The sequence below is a fragment of the Dermochelys coriacea genome, chromosome 6, assembly GCF_009764565.3.
Source record: "Dermochelys coriacea isolate rDerCor1 chromosome 6, rDerCor1.pri.v4, whole genome shotgun sequence".
Taxonomy (NCBI): Eukaryota; Metazoa; Chordata; order Testudines; family Dermochelyidae; genus Dermochelys; species Dermochelys coriacea.
The window spans coordinates 10,657,537-10,682,169 of NC_050073.1; the positions used below are offsets into that span (position 1 = coordinate 10,657,537).

Consider the following 24,633-nt stretch of genomic DNA (forward strand, 5'->3'; position numbering starts at 1 on the left):
AGCTCTTCAACACTTTTTTAAACCCCGACTAACATCTCTCTCAGTATCCAGGTAAACGTCTGATGGACCCTTTTGGGGATCCTGCTAAACACTTGGACTCAAAGATTTATTGTGCCAATGAGTTCCACAGGCTCCTTGTGCATGGCGCAAAAAACCCCCACTTTTCACAGACACACAAATATCTCCGTGTTGAGTCCAACACCTGGCCACTTTCACATCAGGGACACTCACATTCTAAAACTTCCCGCTTCTTGTCCAAAGTTGATTTCTGCCTGAAAGAAACACTGAAATTCTGACCTTAAATGGTTTTCATTTTCAAAACGTTGCATTTTTGCTCCAAAAATACTTTGTAAAAAAAAAAGTGAAAATGTGACCAATTTTGCTCTCTCAGAGTCTTATTTTTGAGACTCAAAAAGCAAATGTTCACACTAGCTGGGATTTTTCACTCACTTGGGGTGTAATTAAACATTCACAATGTTTGCATTAAGGCCTTGCCTTTGGGATGTTATTGGAATTTTTTCACACACCACCAGCTGGGGGCTGATATTCACCAAGGGTAAATATTGAGGGGAGTGGCTGGGAAAGGGATGCTGGCAATGCTGTGCACTGGAATGAAGCTAGTACAGTGCAGGGTAAGATGTCAAGGTTGGGTACGGTGGTAAATCTAAATCCTAGCCCAACTATAACCTTATAGCAAACCCTAACCCTAGCACTGGCCCCAACGGATTCCAATGTTAACCATAGAATAGCCCCGATGGACTCTAATCCTAACCCCAATCCCAACTCTGCTTCATAACCCTACAAAGAATTTGGCCATAGCCAGGCTGCTGCGATGCTGACAGCACAGCCTATCATGCTGAGCTGTATTGTCTCCTTGTGTTTCCCAGTCGGTGAGTCTCTTGGTTTATAGCTTATCAGCTCATGGGGGACAGGGTCTGCCTTTCTGTTCTGTGTTTGTACAGCTCCTAGCCCAATGGGGGCTTGGCCTGTGACTGGGGCTCCTAGATACCACACAATACAAATAAACAAATAATAAATTACTCCATCCTGTGACCTGGGGTCCTGCTAGGATTGGAGTTGGAACTAGGCTGGAGATAGGGCCTAGAAGAGGATACTGAGATATGGCAAGTCCAGTCAGGGTTCGGATCTCCGTGTGCAGCTGATTAGCCCTTTGGGGCCAAAGTTCAGATGTGTGAGCCCAAATCCTACATTTGTGCAGGCAGAGGGAAGACACAGGTGCCTGAGGGAGGCAGCCGCAGCCCCAGTTGCCCATCTACATAGGCAAAGAAGAGGGGACTTGCCTGTTCCACTCAGAACATCAGCAGCTGCTACAGGAAGCCAGGGGCCAATGGTCAGGTTGGATTCTGTCTGATGGTCGTCCCCGAGGAAATATTTCAGACTGTGTTGACACCCAGTGGTGACAGCTGGCATTACACACTCAGTGAAACGACTTTAGTCTGGGGCGCTGGCTTGACAGGCCTGGGATCTGGAATCCTTCACCCATCACAGAGGAATGAGCAAAGTCTATGTGAGCTTCCCATGCACTGGGGAAAAACCCTGTCTAGGGCTGAGACTGTTCCTCCCAGACCACATAGAAGACACCTGCTCCCAGCGACGGGGTCCCGCAAGGATCCATCCTCTCCCCCATCCTAGTCAGGAGCTGAGTGAAGTTGCTTGGGGAGACCAAGCCAGCAATAGGCTCCCTGCTCTACATCCCCTTCACATCAGACACCTGCAACCCCTTCCCTACTGAGATCAGCCACTGCACGAAGAGCCAAATCCAGGACTGGCTAAGGAGATGGTGGTAGGAGAGGAAGAAGCTGCCACCTCCAGGCCATCACCCCACCATTAAGGGTATCAGCCCTGGGGTTGCTGAGCCCACCCAGTTAGCACTCGTCCCCATGGCCAGAGCCAGCTGTAGGTGGCAGCAGGGAACGCTTGGATTAGTAGGGAAAACTTTATTACTATTCACAATAGAAATGGGAGGCTGGCCCTGATGGCCGATCAGATACCTGTCCATCAGGGGTAGCTTGGGAAAACCTTCCAGCAGCCCTAAGGAATCTAGGGTGGGAATTGCAAAGCAGCCCAGGGGATCCGGATGCCCAGTTGGGAACTGGGTGTTCTTATTCCTTAGGAAGTTTTGAAATCTCAGCTCTAAGATTTAAACACGAGTCTGCAAGAAATGGTGGAGATCTTGGGGCTGGAGCCAGGGGCCCTGGGCTTGACTGAGGCAGGGACCACCCCAGAAGGTGGGGAGATTCACTTGTCTCAGGAGCCCTGCACAGGGATCATCCCTTGGGACCAGGTGGGCACGTCCCACCTGATGCAGGGAGCAGCGGCATGCTCAGCCCTTCTCCATCTCCTCCCGCACTTTGGCTGTAAGGAGGCTGGCAGCTTAAGTCATGGTATCTCAGCTAGGCACCATGTCCTCCCAGAGCATCATGGCACCCCTCATCTCCTGAGATTGCTCAGGCAGCTGGGCCAGGGCCAAGCTGCCTCCTCTACACCAGCAGGGTGTGGAGCCGCCCACACGTTGCTCCTTCTGAGGCGTCTGTAGTCCAGTGGGATCCAGGGAGGGAGCGGGCAGGGCACTGGCAGAGGAAGAGGCAGTGGTTCTTCCCATACATGTCGCTCAGAACAACGTGATGCCTCCTTTCCCTCCCCTACACCATTCGATCAAGCTCATCACTCCTGCTGGCTTCCTCCTCCTCCTCATGCTGCTGTGAGGGGCTGGGAACTCCCCATTCCCTCGGCAAGGGGCACTATGCAGCTGGCCGGGTAGGAGTGCTCGCCTCACGCGGGGGTGGCTCCACTCCCTCTGATGGGACCGTAGAATGCTTCTGAGGAGCAGCGACCAAGGGGGTGAGGGTCAGGAGGGCAGTTCTGGGCCCTACAGGGGTGAGTGAAGGGGGCTGATCGGGACTTGGAGCTGCAGTCCCCGGCCTAGAGGTTTCCATCAGAACGATGGGGTGCACAGAAGGACCCGAGGGAGCCGTATGGTATCCAAAGGATCTTGGCCCAGCTGGAGTGGGCCCAGCCGTGTTCACAGGCCCAGCATCCCAGTGGAGCGTGTTCCTTCCTGCGAGGAGCTGGAGCTCTGGGCTGGGAGAAGCAGGAGCCGAGGAACTGGGGCAGAGGCGGCAGTCACTGGCCCTGGGCTGGGCCATGGAGTTTTCTCTGGGATTGCGGGATGGGGATTTCCCAACCTCTGCGTCATCCGTATGGACAGGGCCAGGGCTGCTCTCCCAAGGGACTGGGGCGTCTGAGGTTAATGGAGACAGGGACATTGTTAGCACCTTCCCCGAGGGCTGTCGTCCACCCATCCAGGGCCATGGGGCCTATGGGGGGGCCAGAGTGCTGTACAGCAAGGGACTGAGGTTAGGGAGCCCCAGGAGCCCAGGCACAAAGCCTGGATGCCTGCTTCACAGCCTGGCACTGTGCTCCCCTACACAAGCCCCTCAGGCAGGGTTGAGGAGCTTGTCCTACGGGGCTACCTTAACCCCGGGGGCTCTCCCACCCCAGACAGTGGCACCCAGTTACAGCCTCACCTGGAGGGGATGCAGTGACTGACCCCTGGGCCCCTACGGGCTGGAGGTGCCAAGGGACCCCACACATCAGGCCTGCTCTCCATGACCCTCTAGTGGCCTTGCCACACACAGGAGTTCTGAGTCAGCTCTTGTCGATGCTGCACGAAGGGGCCTGCTCCATAGTTCAGGCAGCGGAGGATCAATTTTCCACTCCAGCCCTCCTGGCTTCGGTCCATGACAGTGACCTGTTCAGGGTCATCGCCACAAGGGCAAAGCTCCCTCTGTAGGCGGGGGGGAGAAGGGCCCATGCTAACCTCAAGGGCACAGGGGTGGGGAGGCCAGGCATGTGGGGCTATTACCTTGGCAGGCAGGGCAGCAGGCGGCAGGGAGCGCTGAGGGTTCAGTGCAGGACTGGGCACAGGGCCTCCTCTCGCAGCTCACCTCCCCCAACTGAGAAAGGGGGAAAAGGAAGGGGTGAGACACGACAGCCCGTGAGCACTCGCATTGCCCATCTCTCTGCTGGGCCGGGACAAACTATCCCAATCTGTGGGGACAGCGGGGAGCCTGCCAGCGCCTCCACACACCCAGCAACCCACTGGCTTTTCCTTCAGTCATGCTCAGGCCCACTGGACCCTTGTCCAAAGCAAAGGCCTGCTGTACTACAGGAGCCAAAGGGGAACTCCCAGCATCCCCTCAGCCCATATCACACCAGCCCCCTGTAGAGCAGCTCCCAGCGTCTCCTCAGCCCATATCACACCAGCCCCCTGTAGTGCAGCTCCCAGCGTCTCCTCAGCCCATATCACACCAGCCCTCCAAAGGGCAGGTTCTAGCATCCCCTTGGCCCATATCACACCAGCCCCCGAGAGTACAGCTCCCAGCGTCCCCTCGACCCATATCACACCAGCCCCTGAGAGTGCAGTTCCCAGCAGGGCCCAGCGTCCCCTCACACCAGCCCCTGGAGGCCTCACAGGATAGACACTCATGGCAACACAGTCCATGGGACTCTTGGATGATGCTGAGGGATGCCCATTCCCATCCTTCACCCAGTCCCCGCAGAACAATCCCCATCAGCTCCCTTCCCTGCGAGGGGCACAGCTCACCTGGCAAGTGCAGTGAATGCAGGGCTCACCCTCTGGTACAAACGTCTGTCCATTCACCACCTTCCTGCCTTCGTAGTTACAATCTGCAGGGGACAGACACCCGGCCAGGGGGAGAGACAAGCTTTAACATTACAGTAACTATTTAGAGATTGGATGTGAGAGTAACAACACACACAGAGACAGAGTGGAAGAAGGGGAGAGGTGGTGTGGCCAAGTAGATAGCACACAGGGCTGGGAGTCAGGACACCTGGGTTCTATTCTTGCCTCTTCTGGGTGACCTTGGGCAAGTCACTTCCCCACTCCGTGCTTCAATTTCTCTTCTTGCCCTTTATTTGCCTTGCCTATTTAGGGACAGTCCCTGCCCTGAAGAGGTTGCTGTGTGTATGTACAGTGCCTAGCACAATGGGGCTCTGACCTCAGCTAGGGTCTCCAGGCACTGCTGTAACCCAAACAACAACAGAAGAATCACTTCACCCAACACTGACATGCAGCCACCTCTGAGGCGAGGATGCAGCAGGTGTTTAGCAGCCCACGGCAACGCTGCACAAGAGAGTATAGGACAGGAAGTGAAGCTGAATGTTGTACCTAATTCACAGTGCTTGGGGAATTACCCAAAGGCAACACCCCAAACCTCACTAAAGTGCAAAGGGAGTTTTCCTGACCACAAGTGGTTAGGGCCTTCGTCTTACAACTCACCCACAAGAAAGTACATCAGACTGCACAGTCCCCCTGGCACTGCACTGGCTGACTGTAAGAGGAGAACATCCCCTATCAAGCCTCCCTGATGCACTGGGAAAGCCCTCTACTGAGTAACCTACCCCACTCCCTGCAGCACAACACCCCACGTTGCTCCCTGCAGCACAGCTCCTAGCGCCCTGGGGTCAGTCCTGACTGAGAAGGAAGCACCCTCTACTGGGCCCCCATGCCTCCCTCAGCAGCATAGCACCCCTAGCACTGAACAGGGGCATTGGGGTCAGCAATGACTCACAGAGCAGCTCTCTGGACAGAGCCCTCCAATGCAGGGCTGGCGATGACCCACCAGCATGTGAGGTCTCCCATCCCACTACTGACCACACCAGACCCCCTTCCCCTGGTGGTGAGATCGGAGGTGGTCAAAGCCCACGGTGGTATGGAAGCAGCCAGGGTAGAACTCCAGGGCTCGCCAAGGCTGTGGCACTTACCATAACAGACAGGGCAGCATTCTCCCTCCGGGTGGAACGGATACATACAGAAAATGATACAGTCCACAGGGGAGCAAGCCACCGAGCCCAGCTGTAGGACACAGAACAGCAACACTAGGACTCTGCCTTAGCAGCAACATAAGGTAGGCAGATGACTGGGAGACTACGACTGGCAGGAGACACAGCGGGCTCCGCCTATGGCTGGTGGGAAATTCTCCTTTGAAACAGCTTTTAAACGGGAAATTGAGTTTTCAACAAAATGAAACTTTTTGCAAGAAGCGTCTGCTTTCCATGGGAAATGTCCATTTTTTGTCCAGAGAAATGAATATCCAAAAACCATAATATTCTAATTAGAAACTGCTCTTCCATTAACCATAGGAGTGTTAGTTCAATTGCTTCATGTCCCCATTCTTCTCTATGGGCTGGACTCCCTGCCTAGACTACATCTCTCATGATGCAACTGCCTCCCCTGATGCATGGGAGATGTAGTCCAACCAGGGAGCCCAGCCCACAGAGACTGAGAGTATGAGACAACTGAACTACAACTCCCATGATGCACAGCGACTTCATTTTTTTCTTGAAACATTTCTGCTTTCCAGTTTCCATTGAAAAATTGAAATTTTCTGCATAAAATTTAGAAGAAAACAATTTTTTTCCATTTTTGTTGAAATTTTCTGCTGAGGAAAATCCCCCATTTGTCAACCTAGGGAGGGCAAGCCAGACTCCCTCTGCTCTAGGCCAGCATCCAGCCAGCCACCCTCTCCCCACCCTGAGCCATCTAGGGAGGACGATCAGCGGGACTCTCCGTGGACAGCGACAGCAAAAGTAGAATGATTGAGTTCCAAGACAGTGCCTGACCTCAAACCTGTCTTCACCTCATTTTCCCCATAGATGACAACTCCCATGGACCCTTTCCTGTTCCCCATGGCACCTTGCACTCACAGCCTCACCCCACTGGACTCTTCTTCCCTGGTCCAGGGACCTTAGTGCCTGCCTCCATGCTCTGCACATCTGGAGCAGTCCCAGGCCTGAAGCTGAAGGTGCAGCCTCAGGCTGGACAAAGCCCCTTGGCTTAGACCCTTTGATCTAATGGACCTGAGAGACCTTTCCTAAAGACATGCTTGGAGAGAAGGTGAAGCCCTTACCAGGCAGATGCAGCTGAGGCAGGGGTCTAGGGCAGAAGGGAAGATTTCGTTGTTGTAGAAGATCCTTCCCATGTAGGTGCAGCCTTCAGGGAGGAGAGAGAAGGAAAGGCATGGTCATGGCACCTCACCAGAAAGTCAACCGCCTCCCAGGGGCCAGGGCACACCTGGCAGAGTGGAGATACCAAGAGCAGGGACAGAACCTGTGTGGGACACACCCAGAGCCCTCTCCACCAGAATGGCTCAATGGATGGAGAGAGAGCCATTCACAGCTGGATCGCTGGTTCAAAGTCAGCCCCACACTAGTGATGACCAAAAGCTCTTGAGGTGCTCTTGATGGGTTATGCTTCTCACTGCAGAGGGTGGCACCCTGGGAGGGGACCCCAGGCCCGGTTACCTGCTGAGCAGTCCGGGCAGCACTGGCCAGGGATTTCAATGGGGTGAGGACACGTCTCCAAACAGTCTGTCCTCTTGCAGCTTACCGAGCCGTCTGCCTGCAAGAGAGAAGCACTTGACAGAAACTCAAGGCACACACGGCCTGGCTGAGTGCCCTGCACAGCCAGCCTTGGCCCATCGATGCTATGTGCTGCTACAGTCCACCCAATGGGGGGCTGCACTTCAGTGGCAGGTGAGCACACACCAGCAGAGAGCTGTGGAGTCCTTCTGAAGGGTTCAATGTCCATAAGGCACAGCGCTCGGCCGCCAGCCAAGCCAGGAAAGTCTAGCACAGGGCGGAGGGCAGAGGGGGTGGGCTGCACGCTGCGAGGACAGGTAAGGAGAGTGAAGTAGAGCAGGTTCTCATTCACCTGGCAGATGCATAACTCACAGGGATCACCCGGAGACCAGATCTGTCCGATCGGAAACTCTACCCCATTATCCACGAAGCAACCTGGCCAGGGAGAGAGAGTGAGAGCTTTAGAGCTGGGCTGGGGCCTACAGGAGAGAAGGGGAATAGAGAGGAGGGGCAGGGAGCCCAGTGGGCACAGCCCGAGAGGTGGGGGGCCCTGGGCAGATGAGAAGGCCTGGTACTGTGGGTAATAGACACACACTCTGCCTGTGACACACACACACACAGAGCCCTACACCTACCCACCCATCACACACATACCTTGCCCATCCCCCTGCCCATGACAAAAACACCCTGCCCGTCACACACACAGGCCCCTGCCCCTCGCTCACACATGCACATGCCCCTGCGCAAGCTCTCACCTGATACTGATGCAGGCTCCTGGCAAGAGAAGCAGCACTGCCCCGGGGCCAGCAGCCAGTCCTGGCGGGGACATGCCAGCTCGGGACAGGGCGCAACAGAGCACTCCAGCTCACCACTCTGGGGAAGAGAAGTGTCGCACTTTTCCTGGCAGGAAAAGGGGGCAGGGCGGTGCCCCACGTCTCCTTCCTCCCCCTCCTCATCGTCACTGCACCCCAGGCCCTGCCAGAGCTTTCACGCAGAGGGCTCCAACCAGTGATGAGCTGCCAAAATCTTAACAACGGGTTCCCTTCTCACCCCACGAGGGGGTTGTTGCCCACCCCTGCCCCCCGGGACTCCTGCCCCATCCAACCCCCCCGTGTTCCTTGATGCCCCCCACCCAGGACCCCTGCCCCAGCCACCTCCCTCCCCTGTCCCCTGACTGCCCCCAGAACCGGTTGATTGCCCAGAGGCACCTGCTGGGAGGTGAGGTGGGGAGTCCCGGAGGTGCTTACCTGGGGCAGCTCCCAGGAAGCATCCGGCAGGTCCCTTTGGCTCCTAGGGGCGGGGGAGAGTAGCTGGGGGGGAGCAGGGGGAGTGGCCACTCCCCCACTGATCACATAAAAAGTGGCGCCTTAGGCACCGACTCCCTGTGTGCTCCGGGGCTGGAGCACCCATGGGAAAAATTTGGTGGGTGCAGAGCACCCACCGGCAGCTCCCCACCCCGCGCCCAGCCCCAGCTCACCTCCACTTCGCCTCCTCCCCTGAACGCACCACCCCACTCTGCTTCTCCACCCGCTCCCCCGGCTTCCCGCGAATCAGCTGTTCAGCGGGAAGCCAGGGAGGGCTGAGAAGCAAGCAGCGGCTTCCTGCTCAGGCCAAGGGTGGCGGAGGTGAGCTGGGGGGGGAGCGGTTCCCCTGTGCACTCCCCCCCGGGTTACCTTCTGCGGCGCGGGAGGCCCTCCTGGTTCCCCCCTGCCCCAGCTCACCTCCACTCCCTGGGCCAGAGTTGGAAGCCACCGCTTGCTTCTCAGCCTGCCCCAGCTTCCCACGCGAACAGCTGATTCGCGGGAAGCCTGGAGGGGGTGGAGAAGCAGTGCTGGGCATCGAGTTCAGGGGAGGAGGCGGAGGCGGAGGCAGAGCAGAGGTGAGCTGAGGCCGGGGGTGGGGAGCTGCTGGTGGGTGCTCTGCACCCACCAAATTTTCCGCTTGGGTGCTCCAGGGTTGGAGCACCCATGGAGTCGGCGCCTAAGGCGCCAGTTTGCGCCGATTAAATTTAGAAGCCTTGTTAGAACCGGTTCTCCCTTGCGGAACAACCGGTTCTAAAAGGGCTTCTAAATTGAACAACCGGTTCTAGCGAACTTGTGCAAACCAGCTCCAGCTCACCACTGGCTCCAACCAAGGCAGGCTGGCCTCAGCCCGAACTCCCTTTCCACATCCCCCCCACGGGCTCCTAGGAGAAAAGGCCCTCTCCCTGCCAGCCCCACACACTCTTACCCTGGCGTGGGCATCCCCACAGGCCATGCCTTTCCCTGGCACCTAGGTCTAGGTTGGAGCAGCCCTTTCCCCCTGCGATGAGTGAGCAGGCACTGACCCCAGGTGGTGAGGACCGCCCTGCACTGTGCTAGGGAGCCCGCGGGGAGAGCAGGAGGGCTGAGGCCTACCTGGCAGATGCAGGTGGTGCAGTTGTCTCCATCCAAGCCGAACTCAGCTCCGTGCATGTATGTGCGTCCGTGGAAATCGCACGTGGCTGCAGGGGGAAAGGGATGGTTGGTACTGGGATGGCAGGAAACACGGCCAGCCGGAGCCGTCAAACAATGGGACCCTGGCTTCTCAAACAGGCCCCCTGGGTGCAAGTCTCCAAGTGGCTCAAACCAACCCCCAACCCGCCCAACCCCAGGGGTCACACTTCCCATTTCTAGGCAGGGAAACTGAGGCATGGTGAGCTTAAGCAATTTGCCCTAATTCCCCCAGCTGGGTAGAGACCTCAGGAGGCCAGACTTGTCATCCCATGCTTTGACCAGTAGACCATGCTGCCTTATCACTGACCACACGCTCTCTGTGTAGTCATTGCTGCCCCATCATAGAATCATAGAATCATAGAATATCAGGGTTGGAAGGGACCCCAGAAGGTCATCTAGTCCAACCCCCTGCTCAAAGCAGGACCAAGTCCCAGTTAAATCATCCTAGCCAGGGCTTTGTCAAGCCTGACCTTAAAAACCTCTAAGGAAGGAGATTCTACCACCTCCCTAGGTAACGCATTCCAGTGTTTCACCACCCTCTTAGTGAAAAAGTTTTTCCTAATATCCAATCTAAACCTCCCCCATTGCAACTTGAGACCATTACTCCTCGTTCTGTCATCTGCTACCATTGAGAACAGTCTAGAGCCATCCTCTTTGAAACCCCCTTTCAGGTAGTTGAAAGCAGCTATCAAATCCCCCCTCATTCTTCTCTTCTGCAGACTAAACAATCCCAGCTCCCTCAGCCTCTCCTCATAAGTCATGTGCTCTAGACCCCTAATCATTTTTGTTGCCCTTCGCTGTACTCTTTCCAATTTATCCACATCCTTCTTGTAGTGTGGGGCCCAAAACTGGACACAGTACTCCAGATGAGGCCTCACCAGTGTCGAATAGAGGGGAACGATCACGTCCCTCGATCTGCTCGCTATGCCCCTACTTATACATCCCAAAATGCCATTGGCCTTCTTGGCAACAAGGGCACACTGCTGACTCATATCCAGCTTCTCGTCCACTGTCACCCCTAGGTCCTTTTCCGCAGAACTGCTGCCGAGCCATTCGGTCCCTAGTCTGTAGCGGTGCATTGGATTCTTCCATCCTAAGTGCAGGACCCTGCACTTATCCTTATTGAACCTCATTAGATTTCTTTTGGCCCAATCTTCCAATTTGTCTAGGTCCTTCTGTATCCTATCCCTCCCCTCCAGCGTATCTACCACTCCTCCCAGTTTAGTATCATCCGCAAATTTGCTGAGAGTGCAATCCACACCATCCTCCAGATCATTTATGAAGATATTGAACAAAACGGGCCCCAGGACCGACCCCTGGGGCACTCCACTTGACACCGGCTGCCAACTAGACATGGAGCCATTGATCACTACCCGTTGAGCCCGACAATCTAGCCAGCTTTCTACCCACCTTATAGTGCATTCATCCAGCCCATACTTCCTTAACTTGCTGACAAGAATGCTGTGGGAGACCGTGTCAAAAGCTTTGCTAAAGTCAAGAAACAATACATCCACTGCTTTCCCTTCATCCACAGAACCAGTAATCTCATCATAAAAGGCGATTAGATTAGTCAGGCATGACCTTCCCTTGGTGAATCCATGCTGACTGTTCCTGATCACTTTCCTCTCCTCTAAGTGCTTCAGGATTGATTCTTTGAGGACCTGCTCCATGATTTTTCCAGGGACTGAGGTGAGGCTGACCGGCCTGTAGTTCCCAGGATCCTCCTCCTTCCCTTTTTTAAAGATGGGCACTACATTAGCCTTTTTCCAGTCATCCGGGACTTCCCCCGTTCGCCACGAGTTTTCAAAGATAATGGCCAAGGGCTCTGCAATCACAGCCGCCAATTCCCTCAGCACTCTCGGATGCAATTCGTCCGGCCCCATGGACTTGTGCACGTCCAGCTTTTCTAAATAGTCCCTAACCACCTCTATCTCTACAGAGGGCTGGCCATCTCTTCCCCATTTTGTGATGCCCAGCACAGCAGTCTGGGAGCTGACCTTGTTAGTGAAAACAGAGGCAAAAAAAGCATTGAGTACATTAGCTTTTTCCACATCCTCTGTCACTAGCTTGCCTCCCTCATTCAGTAAGGGGCCCACACTTTCCTTGGCTTTCTTCTTGTTGCCAACATACCTGAAGAAACCCTTCTTGTTACTCTTGACATCTCTTGCTAGCTGCAGCTCCAGGTGCGATTTGGCCCTCCTGATATCTTTCCTACATGCCCGAGCAATATTTTTATATTCTTCCCTGGTCATATGTCCAACCTTCCACTTCTTGTAAGCTTCTTTTTTATGTTTAAGATCCGCTAGGATTTCACCATTAAGCCAAGCTGGTCGCCTGCCATATTTACTATTCTTTCGACTCATCGGGATGGTTTGTCCCTGTAACCTCAACAGGGATTCCTTGAAATACAGCCAGCTCTCCTGGACTCCCTTCCCTTTCATGTTGGTCCCCCAGGGGATCCTGGCCATCTGTTCCCTGAGGGAGTCAAAGTCTGCTTTCCTGAAGTCCAGGGTCCGTATCCTGCTGCTTACCTTTCTTCCCTGCGTCAGGATCCTGAACTCAACCAACTCATGGTCACTGCCTCCCAGATTCCCATCCACTTTTGCTTCCCCCACTAATTCTACCCGGTTTGTGAGCAGCAGGTCAAGAAAAGCGCTCCCCCTAGTTGGCTCCCCTAGCACTTGCACCAGGAAATTGTCCCCTACGCTTTCCAAAAACTTCCTGGATTGTCTATGCACCGCTGTATTGCTCTCCCAGCAGATATCAGGAAAATTAAAGTCACCCATGAGAATCAGGGTGACTTTAGCATGAGAATCAGGGTGACTAAAGCAGTCGCTGGGCTCCACCTCCCCAAATCCTCCTCCTCCCTGATATACAAGACCCATTGGCCCAGCCGATGGGGCACCCCTCTCGCACCAGGAATTCATAGATTCATAGATTCATAGATACTAAGGTCAGAAGGGACCATTCTGATCATCTAGTCCGACCTCCTGCACAGCGCAGGCCACAGAATCTCACCCACCCACTCCTATGAAAAACCTCACCCATGTCTGAGCTATTGAAGTCCTTAAATCATAGTTCAAAGACTTCAAAGAGCAGAGAAGCCTCCCTCAAGTCAACCATGCCCCATGCTACAGAGGAAGGCGAAAAACCTCCAGGGCCTCTCCAATCTGCCCTGGAGGAAAATTCCTTCCCGACCCCAAATATGGCAATCAGCTAAACCCTGAGCATATGGGCCAGATTCACCAGCCAGATACCCAGGAAAGAATTTTCTATAGTAACTCAGATCCCATCCATCTAATATCCCATCTCAGGGGATTTGGCCTATTTACCCTGAATATTTAAAGATCAATTACTTACCAAAATCCCATTATCCCATCATACCATCTCCTCCATAAACTTATCAAATAGAATCTTAAAACCAGATAGATCTTTTGCCCCCACTGCTTCCCTTGGAAGGTTATTCCAAAACTTCACTCCTCTGATGGTTAAAAACCTTCGTCTGATTTCAAGTCTAAACTTCCTGGTGGCCAGTTTATACCCATTTGTTCTTGTGTCCACATTGGTGCTGAGCTGAAATAATTCCTCTCCCTCTCCTGTATTTATCCCTCTGATATATTTATAGAGAGCAATCATATCTCCCCTCAACCTTCTTTTAGTTAGGCTAAACAAGCCAGCTCCTTAAGTCTCCTTTCATAAGACAAGTTTTCCATTCCTCGGATCATCCTAGTAGTCCTTCTCTGTACCTGTTCCAGTTTGAATTCATCCTTTTTAAACATGGGAGACCAGAACTGCACACAGTATTCTAGGTGAGGTCTCACCAGTGCCTTGTATAACGGTACTAAAACCTCCTTATCCCTACTGGAAATGCCTCTCCTGATGCATCCCAAAACCGCATTAGCTTTTTTCACAGCCATATCACATTGGCAGCTCATAGTCATCCTATCATCAACCAATACTCCAAGGTCCTTCTCCTCTTCTGTTACTTCTAATTGATGCGTCCCCAACTTATAACTAAAATTCTCGTTATTAATCCCTAAATGCATGACCTTGCACTTCTCACTATTAAATTTCATCCTATTACTATTACTCCAGTTTACAAGGTAATCCAGATCCTCCTGTATAATACCCCGATCCTTCTCCGAATTGGCAATACCTCCCAGCTTTGTATCATCTGCAAACTTTATTAGCACACTCCCACTTTTTGTGCCAAGGTCAGTAATAAAAAGATTAAATAAGACTGGTCCCAAAACCGATCCCTGAGGAACTCCACTGGTAACCTCCCTCCAACCTGACAGTTCGCCTTTCAGTAGGACCCATTGCAGTCTCCCCTTTAACCAATTCCTTATCCACCTTTTGATGTTCATATTGATCCCCATCTTCTCCAATTTAACTAATAATTCCCCATGTGGCACGGTATCAAATGCCTTACTGAAATCTAGGTAAATTCTGCATAGCCTCCAGAACTGGAAGGTCAGAGGGATCAATGCAGCTGCTAAGGGACCCACCTGGCTGGCAGGAGCAGCAGTCGGCCTGGGGAGGGCTGGGGCAGGGGCCCGGAGGGCACTCAGGGGAGATGCAGGACACGTTGCCAGCCTGGAAGAGAGAGAAACCAAAGGGAATACCAGGGACGGATCCAGGGCCCCGTGCCACAGACATAGTACTGGGCAGTTCTTCCCTCCTCTGGGTGTTCATTTAAACTCATGTCCAACCCCGCACGGAGGGGCCACATGTTGCCATGTCTGATCCCCCCGCCAAGGGGCCACATCTCCACCCCGACCACGAGCTGAGGGGCCATGTCTCTGTCCCTAAACCCAGCTAAGAGGCCACGTCACCTTGGCCACTACCTCTAATCAGTCAACTGGACAGTGACCTCACTAAGCCTCTGGCTCCCCACTACCCCGGGCACCGATGTCACAAGCTCCTTGGGGAACAAGCTCCTTGGGGAATCCCCTCCAGCCCAGTCTGGGTAACAAGCTCACATCATTCCCCAGAGCCCCCAGAGGTGCCTGGATCCCCTAGCCAGTGCCACGCTCACCAGGCACATGCAGACTGTGCAATTCCCGTCAGCCACAGAGAACACATCCCCCTCGGCCCGGGCGACCCCCTCGTGCCAACAGCCTGCGAGAGACGGGAAAGCAAGGGCAGCGTGAGGCTACTGGGCATGGGCCTGGGCTCGCCGCTCCACTTGCGGGAGATATCATGAGCCTTCCCACCATGCCCTCAGGGCCACAGCTGAGCTGGGCACCCATACACACCGCCAAGAAGCGGCCATACAGCCCAGCCAGCTGGGCACCACCCACAACTGGGACAGGAACCAGCAGAGACTGAACCATCCAGGCTCCGATGACATGAACAGACCCCGTGGGCCTGAGCCAGAGAGACTAGGGGGAACGGGTCTCACCTGTGCAGCTGGGGCAGCACCCCCTGTCCTTCGGGGGCAGCGGGTGAGAACAGGCAATCCTGCAGCTCTCCGCCTTACACACCACTTGGCCCCCCTGCAATGGGACAGGCCGGTTAGCAGGGGACTGTCCAGAGCGCAGCCAGGGGAGCCGGGGAGCCAGTGGGAGGGTACGTACCTCACAGGCACACTGCAGGCACCCAGGTTCCATCCAATGGCTGCTGTGCTCCCGCGGTGCCCCCTGGTGCCAGCAAGGGGGAGGCGAGGTGGTGAGGGCGGGCGGCAGAGAAGCAGAAGGACGAGGCGAGGGCACCAGGACCGCCCCTTGGAACAGCGATGGTGGCAGTGGTGAGAACGCACCAGGGGCAGCAGTGGCAGCCGGGAGCAAGGGGGATATGTGTGGTGGGGCAGTCAGCAAGGAAGGGGGCCGGGGGCTGGGGGCAGGGGCTTGGGAAGGAGGGGAAGCCCTGGGGGCCAGCAGGGGTCCCCCAGAGTCGGGAGGGAGCAGCAGCAGAGTTGGGGGGTGCTGCAGGGACTGCAGGATGGGAGACGGGGCCAGGATGGTTTTCAGGAAACCTGGAAGGAAACACAACACGGAGCTCTTTGGGGAGAGCTGGGGCAGCTGGGCAGGGCCCAGGGACTGGTGCGGGACATGCTCAGAGTACGCTACTAGGCCCAGGGACGCCAGCACTGCCTGTGCCGCAGGCACAGAACCCAGCTCTCCAGACCCACAGCCCCTGTCATGGAGAACCTCCCCGTGCCATGAATCGTGACCACAGCTGGAACACAGGACCTGACCCCCGCTCCCTCTCCACTCTGCCAAAGGGAAGAGCCCCCCCCCACAACAGGGGACCGTGGACAAGCCTGTGCCCCCCCCGACAGACGTGGGAGCGGGGCCCATCCTTACCTTCGCAGGACACCCTGTCCCCACTGAGCCGGTAGCCAGGGTGGCAGGTGCACAGGAAGCTGCCTGGCGTGTTGTGGCAGGCATGCTGGCAGGGGCGCCTCTCACTGGGCCGTCGGCACTCATTGACATCTGGGGGTGGCAAAGCCAGGCATCAGTGCCTGGCAGCAGCACCAGCTGCGAGGGAGGGAAGGGGACCCGGGGGCTGTCCTTGCTCACTGGGTCTGGGCAGGAGCCAAGTGGAGCCCTTCCCCATGCAGGCTGGGACTGGGGAGATGGCCAGGCCCGGGCATTCACCACCAGCCCAGCCTGTCTGCCCACTCACCAGGGGCCCCCAAAGCTGGGCACCCCAGAGTCACGCGCTGATATCTCAGGCTCGTCTGGAGATGGCCCTCAACCAGGCCAAGGGGCAGAGTCAGCCTGGGGTGACCCCAGAGACTGACAGTGGGGGGCAACTCACACTGGACCTCGGGGGAAGGCAAGGCCTTTTCTGATCCATTTTGGAGCTACCCTGGCTCTGAAAAGGCACCATGAAGGGATTCAGACTGTGAGCTCCATGGGACAGAGCCCATCTCCTTGCTCTGGGTCTGTCCTGCCCCCAGCCCGACGGAAGCCTGGTCTAGGAGTTAGACTGCTGGCTGCTGCCACAACACAAATCAGCAATAATAGATGACTCCAAGGCCTCATTCCCTTTCCTCCTGCAGCAGGGTGAGCTGGGTGGGACAATGCTCAAATCACTGCAGTGACACAGTGCCGTATGGCGGGGAACGGGAGGGGAATAGGCCAGGGAGGCCCCCTGCTCGGTTCACTGAAGAGTGAGACAGTGGAACCTTAACTGCCAGGGCTCCCCCTTCTGTATCAGGGAGAAGCCAGAACAATCTCAGCCGAAGGGGCCGTTTTCCCCATTCCCCCTGAACGCTCCCACCTGATGGGCTGGGCTGAACATCTGCTCGGCTGCTACCTAGTGGCTCCAATGCACCGAAGGCCTGATCTTTGCTCTGGCCACTGAGCCCTCCCACTCCTAGGTACTTTGCCATGGCCATGAGGAAGCCCCTTCACCCCTCAGTGTCTCTGCTGCCCCATTGGTGGTAGCGTGGGGATACCAGCACGCAGCTCTTCCCCAACCTGGGGGAGTAACACTGACTGGGCAGCACTCTGGAACCAAAGCCTTACTGGAGGTGGGGGTCTAAGAAGGGGCAGGGCTGGGGGGGGAGGGAGGAGGGGCTTCTCAGGAGGGATGGGGAGGGCCAGATCAGCAGGAGGAGGAGGAGGCACTCACCCAGGCAGGAGTGCTGGTTGCTGTGCAGGTGGTAGCCAGGGCGACAGAAGCACCGGTAGCTGCCGATGCTGTTCTTGCACCGGTGCTGGCACGGGGTGGCCAGACACTCGTCTGTATCTGGAAGAGGAAAGGATGAGACAGCTGCTCCCCACAACTCTCCAGAGCTCCCACCACCCTCCCTACACACATCAGTACCAGCCACTCGGCCCAGTCCCCACCCCCACCTTTCTCTCTGATCCCTCGTTCTGCGCCCTGAAGCTCAGGGACTCACCCTGGCAGCTGTGCCGGTCGGCGGAGAGCCGCATGCCTGGGCCACACTCACACACAAAGCCTCCCTCGGTGTTGACGCACAGTCCCTCACAGGAGGCGCTCAGGCACTCGTCGATGTCTAGGAGAGAGACAGGGCCACCTGGCAGAGGGGTCTAGGGAGGAGAGGGCACCCGGCCACTCCCATGGACACACATGCACAGCCAGTCCTGTGTACGGCTAAGGGAACATGGCACTCCAGCGGGGATGCTAAGGGAGCCCATAGATCAGCTGTAAGGAGAAAGTGGCACTCCTGTCCCAGCCAGCAGATCCAGCCTTTCCTGGGGAGAATCAGGCAGGGATGGGGGAGCTCTCTAGGCAAGGAGCTCATGCCCTGGCTGGGTCATCGTCAGCAGGGATTGAACCTGGGACCAATGGATGGGACAAGCTCTAATGCCAAAGGGAAAATACCCAGCTCTGCTAGCCGAGACTAAAGCAGGCTCATCCACCTCTGTCTGTGGCCCGGTCATCACACCCCAAGTGGGTGCAGGTTACCCTCTGCCACCCTGGCATCCCATGTGTGGCTGCATTGCTGCCCATGCCAGCTGGCACTCAAACCCCTCCATTCACAGTCCTTCTGGGCTCTGATCGGGGGTCAGCCCGATGGTGGGCAGACTGGCGAGTGCTCACCTGTACAGCGCACGCCGTTGGCCGTCTCCGCCATGGAGAAACCCAGCGGGCAGACACGGGCCACTTCTTGGCAGCCACCATGGTTACAGGCGAGGTCACAGCCATACTCCCCACAGGCACTGGGCGGATCTGAAACACACATGGTAGCAGGCTGTTGGTCCAGTCGGGATCACGGGGGCAGCAGAGACCCAGGGAGCCGAGATCAACACTGCAGCATGAGGATCACTGGGCACAGGGAGCTCCAGTGTCACCATGCCCATGGAGAAGATGGGCTCAGGCCCACCCTGGCCTCGATTGCGGTTAATAGAAAGTGGAAGCTGCTGGATCTGGACAGCCCTCTGGTCCCCACTGGCTCTCCATGAGCACGCTGCATGGTGGCACCACCCAGAGACCGGGCCTGGGCTTCACAGGTGACTCTCTTCTAGGATCTTCTCTGGTGAGCAGGTGTCCTCTGCACACCCAGCCCTCTGTCCCTGAGCTAGGAGCCAGCTCCGGCTCCCCAGCCACTTCCCACCACCCCACCCACATTCTTTCTTAGACTCCCAGTCAGCTGGGTCCTCCCCTGGCAGATGGCCCCTCACTGTACCTGCCCGTGCCTCTGTTTGCCTTGGCTCGTTGAGACAGGTACCATGATTGGAGCAGGGTTTGGCAACTGCCCTGGGAGCCCACTGCCTGCACAACATACTGAGAACACTGGTGCAGAAACCCACTGACAGCCACGCCACTGCCTGCAGCCCCTTGCCGCGTCACGGCCTCCCAGAGCCACTCTGAGGCCCCCCGCTACTCCCAGCACATAGTGCTTTGTGGAGTCAGATCCTCTCCAGCCATTGGGACCCAGCCCTCAGTCCCTCGCTGGAGATGGGCAGCCCTGGGCTCTGATTCCAAAGGGGAGCTGGGAACTGCAGCCTGGCAGCAGGGCCGCTGCTTGTGGCTCTCTGCCCTTGGGACAGGCCAGTCTATGCCATCATTGCTGCAGCCCCTCACACAGGCACCACGTTACCACCCAACTGCATGGATGGCTCAGCCTCACAAGGCCTCCCAGCCCCCCGGTTTTAGCCGTAGATAGTGCCCTTCTCCTATGAATGGCTCTGGCTGCAGATAAAGGGCCACAAGCATTCAGCGAGGGGATCTGGTTACCTGGGCAGGTGATGCCCTGCTCTCCGTCCCGGCAAGAGCAGACGTTGGGGGCGATGCACCAGCCACTGCCACAGCCGAAGGAGCAGAGTGCTGTGAGAGAGGGTCCAGGAGAGATGCTGGTCAGGACAGAGGGACCCCACTGTGACATTTCCACCCTGGGCAGCAGCTTACACACCCAGCCTGGCATGGGCCAATGGGGAAAGCAGGCACTGCCTGGAAACAGCCCCTCAATCCCCTGCTGGACAGACTGCAGATCCCATGGGAGAGCATTGGCCGCTGGCGACAGGGGATGATGGGGGCACATGAAGAAAGCAGTCGGGGAGTGGGGAATGGATCTCTTGTGGAAGCAGGTGAATATGGCCCCCTCTCGGTGATGCGGGAGGAGGGATAGGAGCCATGATGGGCATTTCTCCCATGGGTGGCCTGGTCAGTGGTTGCTATTACCGGCCCCCATCCTTCCCCAGGGTGCCATTGTGCCATGCCGGGTACCGGGCACCTGGGGGCTGATAGGGGAAGCGCAGTCTGTGCTGCAGGTACCAGGTGGTGGTGGTGGGTCATGAAGGGCACAGGATACTCACGCAGAGTGCACTGCCCGCTGGCTGGGGATGGCATCCACCCGGGGCAGCATCCACTCCCGAAGCCCAAGAGGCAAACATGCGGTCCCACACGGTGCCTGGGAAGGAGAGAAACATGAGATTCTCTGGGACAGGGCTTCAGGATGGTGAGAGCGACCCAAGAACAAAGGTTCAGGGAGTATATAGGGCAGCGTGGGAAGGACCAGCTGCCTCCACCCCTCCTCCTGCTGCAGATGCAAGGATGGCCCCTCTGGGCAGAGACCCAACTAAGGCCCCATGGGGGTTAGCACCAGGCAGCAGGATGCAGGCTGGGGTTGCTTGGCTTTCCATGTTCCCTGGAGCCCTTGCTTTCCTGAGGCTGCGACTCCACCAGGCCACACTGGGAGCTGCCTCTAGGAGATGGAGAGTGTGAGCTCTATGCTGGGGAACAGGGTCCTGGGACTGACATCCCCTCTGCTCCCAACAGGAACTGCTGGGGGAAGGGCAGCCCAGGATTCCCTCATCCTTCCCCCTGCCCTGGCAGGGAGCAACAATGCAGAGCAAAATCCTGGAGTGTGACCCAGACCCAAACACACGCAGGCAGACAGATGGTGGGTAACACACACACACACAGAGCAAAGGCCTGGTGTGTGACCTAGACAGACAAGCAAAGGGGAAAGGCACAGACAGACCCACAGGGAGACAAGACACTGAGAGGGACAGATAGACACACACAGGACGCAGTGAGGCATGGCGATCACACGTGGATAGACACACGCAGGAAGACTGAGTGTTCCACACACACACCCGGCGCAAAGGCCAGGAGTGTGCCCCGGACAGACAGACCGACGGGAAGGGCAGAGCCCACCCCTGGCCAGACACACACAGAGAGAAAAAGGGCCCGAGCACGCACAGGACAGGCGCAGGGCAGCGAGATAGAGCCCGGCGCAGCGCTCCCACGCTGACACGCCCCGCGCACGGACACACACCCAAGGGGCAGCCCGACACGAGGCACGGGGCTCACACAGCGGCGTGCGGGACAGACGGACCCTGAGATCCTCCCTCCCGCGGGAGTGGTGGCGCAGACAGACCCAGGCGTTGGGGCCACGCTCCGGTGCCTGGCTTGACCTCCGCGGCACCGGGCGGCTCCCGCCGCCTTGCCGGGTGCCTGGGACTTGGCTGCTCCCGGCATGGGGGCTGGGGTCGGTACCTGTCCGCGGGAAAGCTGGGCGCCTTCTTCCTGCCGGGATAGGCTCTGCCCGGGCTGCCCGGGAGGACCAGGGACACACAGGCAGCCCCCAGGAGCAGCCCGGCCAACATGACAGGCGTCTCCTGTCCGGAGCCCCTTCCTTCCTCCCGCCCGGGGCTACCGCATGCTGGCCGCCCCGGGCCCTCTCCTCCTCCCCGGCGGGCTGGGGTCGCTCCGCGAGCTGGGGAAGGGGGGGACCCCCGCGCACCGATGCGCCACCCGCAGGGCGCAGCTCCCCGGTCCCCCCCAGCAGCGGGCGTGTGCGAGTGAGCGCCGGAGCGAGCCTCCCCCTCCCCACGGCGGGCAGAGGCACCGCACCGGGGGAGCAGCAGGAGTGGGAGGGTCCAAGCACAGCCGCCCTGTTGCTGGCAGGCGTGGCGGGGGGAGGCGCAGCACCCCCTCGTCCCCTTTCCCACATCTGGCAAGGCTGGCTCCGGCTTCCCCTCCCCTCCCCTCCCCCTGGGCCGCTTGCCCAGCCCTGCCTGCACGAGATACAGGGCTCCAGGCCAGGCGCCCGTCGGGGCAGAGCCAGCTAGGTGTGGGCTGCGGGCGGAGCGGGCACTGATCGGTCCCCAGACAGGCACGGGCCAGGGTGCTCACTCATAGAATCATAGAATCATAGAATATCAGGGTTGGAAGGGACCCCAGAAGGTCATCTAGTCCAACCCCCTGCTCAAAGCAGGACCAAGTCCCAGTTAAATCATCCCAGCTAGGGCTTTGTCAAGCCTGACCTTAAAAACCTCTAAGGAAGGAGATTCTACCACCTCCCTAGGTAACGCATTCCAGTGTTTCACCACCCTCTTAGTGAAAAAGTTTTTCCTAATATCCAATCTAAACCTCCCCCATTGCAACTTGAGACCATTACTCCTCGTTCTGTCATCTGCTACCATTGAGAACAGTCTAGAGCCATCCTCTTTGAAACCCCCTTTCAGGTAGTTGAAAGCAGAAACACTCCCCCCCCTCCGGCTGGCAAAATGTGGCCTGACTTACACCTGTGTAAACGGGGGCTGCTGCAGTAAAACGAGGGGGGGACCGCTTCACCTGACCCTCCTCTTCCTCTCGTAGGCACTCCCTCACCCCACCAGCAGCCTGAACCTCTGGGCCCAGGAGCCCCAACACACCCACCTCTCCAGCTGTGAGGCTGGTGTTAATGGAGCCTGGCACTTGGGGTCACAGCACCACTTGAGTTTGGCCCAGCCAGGTCCCCAGCTCCTCTGTCTGTGATAAAGCAAGCGCACAATGTTTCCAGCTCAGGCAACCAGGATTGTTATCAGTGTAAGGGGAGGGTTGGAATCGGGGACTCACTGTGCCAGGCACTGCCCAGACACACACCAAGAGACAGGCCCTGCTCGGCTGAGATCAGGGCCCTTTTGTGGGGGGAGCTGCCCAGACCGGAGAGAGTCCCTGCCCCCAAGAACTTGCAGTCCAGTGTTGCAAACTCTTTGGGTTATTTCTACCTCCAAGCCTCTTTCTTCAAGACATTTACTCTCTGCCATCTGTGCTTTTAGTTCTGCTTTTATCTGCACTGTTTCTTTTCCTGCCTCTGACCTACTCTATTCCCATTCCTTACCTCTTTTTGCTTTTCTTTTTCCCCTCCCCGTGATGCAGGAAAGGTCACTTGATTTGTATTATTGGAGCAAAGTTCTCAGCTGCAATCATGTCCCTGTGGTGCTGGGCACTGTACAGACAGTGAAAGACAGTCCCTGCACCCTGCAGCGCTAACATCCAAAACAGACCAGACAGCGGGTGAGAGGGGAAACAGGCAGAGAGAAGTGACTGGGGCAAGGGGCTACAGTTGATCAGTGCCAAAAGTGGGATTAGAACCCAGATCGCCTGAGTCCCTCTCCCCTGCCTTGCAGTGAGTGGGTGATGGAATTTAGGATCTCCTCCTAAACCCGGGGTCCAACAGTCTTGTTTCTATAACTAATCCCTGCCTGGGATTCCAGCCAGGGAAATTAGGCCCATAGTACAATAGGTGATTACACCAAGCTCTGGGGAGAGGTTTGGAAGGACCAAGAGAGCTCTGCAAGGGGATACATTGAAACCAGAGCCCTGCTAGCATTCTGCACTGGGATGAAGGATTCTGCAGCATTTGCGTGTGCATGACTGCACAGCTGCCCTGCGAGACCCCCGAGCTGGCCCCCTCTCCTCCGCATGGGTCAGAGAGCAGGTCAGCCTCAGTGAGCTATAAATAGAAACTGACATTGTCCATTGGGCTGCTCAGCTAGAGATCACACAACTACATAGGGGGAAACGCTGCACCCACCTCTGAAATGCAGCCACCATTGGAGTGGAATGGGGCAGCTGTTTAACAGCAACACTGCACAACAGGTTGGGACAAGAAGTGAAGGATCTTGGAGCCTGTTGACACAGCAGAGAAAATTTAGGGAGCAGCCCAACTGGAAAATGGCCAGAAAACTGGGATTAACACACCCCTGACCATGCAAACAGCACAGCAGGCCTGTCAGCAAGCACAAGTAGATGGACTGTCAGTGTTCTTCTGTTTATATTCCAGTAGCACCTCGAAGCCCAACTGAGATTTGGACCGCATTGCACTAGACACTGTATGCATCATACAGGATAGCGCCTGCCTGGCAGCCCTTGCAGCCTAAACTGACCAGGGGGATAGCTCAGTGGTTTGAGCATTGGCCTGCTAAACCCAGGGTTGTGAGTTCAATTCTTGAGGGGGCCATTTAGGGATCTAGGGCAAAAATTAGGGATTGGTGAGCAGGGGGTTGGACTAGATGACCTCCTGAGGTCTCTTCCAACCCTGGTATTCTATGATTCTATGACAAGACACAGGGTGGGAGAAGAGGAAGTTTTATCAATCCCATAAAGATGGGGAACTGAGGCACAGTGACTTGCCCAAGCTCACACAGGGAATAAATGGCAGAGCTCGGAACTGACCCCACATCTTGCGAGTCTCAGTCCACTGCCCTATCCACTGGGCCCCCCTAAAATGGCACCCTCTGTTCCCTCTAAGCTGTGTGCATGTGTGTGCACACAGATCTTAAATCCCGCGTGCGCTTCGGCAACGGCTTTTTTTTTTTTCGCTTCGGTAGCAGCATCTGGATTTTGCTGGACTGTCTCCCATCCAAGTGCTGACTGGCCTTGACCCTCCTTAGCTTATAAGAGCCAACAGAACACACAGAAGCCTAAGAGTTCAGTCCAATACAGGCCCTGAACAGCATGTCAGGGAGATGCAGCATCCACACAAGAACCCATTCTTGTTTTGAATGGTGCCTTCTATAGTTAGTCGTTGCTCAGCTGTGCAGAATCTCTCTCTCTATATAAC

General features: G+C 56.6%; 1 protein-coding gene across 4 annotated transcripts; it reads right to left on the minus strand.

Moving 5' to 3' along the window:
* Nucleotides 1-92: 92 nt before the first annotated feature.
* Nucleotides 93-21,676, minus strand: VWCE (von Willebrand factor C and EGF domains). Of its 4 annotated transcripts, none has more exons than XM_043516801.1 (20): nt 21,300-21,675; nt 20,114-20,208; nt 19,536-19,625; nt 18,399-18,527; nt 17,734-17,850; nt 17,463-17,579; nt 16,187-16,315; nt 15,458-15,855; nt 15,283-15,376; nt 14,917-14,999; nt 14,387-14,474; nt 9,801-9,886; nt 8,160-8,277; nt 7,757-7,839; nt 7,348-7,444; nt 6,954-7,036; nt 5,809-5,899; nt 4,628-4,710; nt 3,887-3,977; nt 93-3,262 (listed from the first exon to the last, which is right to left on the minus strand). In XM_043516801.1, exons 1-20 carry the CDS (start codon nt 21,407-21,409, stop codon nt 2,763-2,765), a joined length of 2,682 nt encoding a protein of 893 aa, XP_043372736.1. In that variant the 5' UTR covers nt 21,410-21,675; the 3' UTR covers nt 93-2,762. The 4 variants fall into 4 exon arrangements, with proteins under 4 accessions (XP_043372736.1, XP_038260172.1, XP_043372737.1 ...); XM_038404244.2 differs by having other exon boundaries at nt 15,458-15,603; nt 21,300-21,674; XM_043516802.1 differs by lacking the exon at nt 17,734-17,850 and having other exon boundaries at nt 21,300-21,676.
* Nucleotides 21,677-24,633: the final 2,957 nt, after the last annotated feature.

What these genes read in the sequence shown, in the direction of transcription:
- VWCE (XM_043516800.1), bottom strand. Translation starts at nt 21,409, where the DNA reads ATGTTGGCCGGGCTGCTCCTGGGGGCTGCCTGTGTGTCCCTGGTCCTC. An exon ending in GGACAGGGTGTCCTGCGAAG is followed by an intron (nt 15,856 to 16,186) that starts GTAAGGATGGGC and finishes GTTTCCTTCCAG; the next exon opens with GTTTCCTGAAAACCATCCTG. An exon ending in GCACAGTCTGCATGTGCCTG is followed by an intron (nt 14,475 to 14,916) that starts GTGAGCGTGGCA and finishes TCTCTCTTCCAG; the next exon opens with GCTGGCAACGTGTCCTGCAT.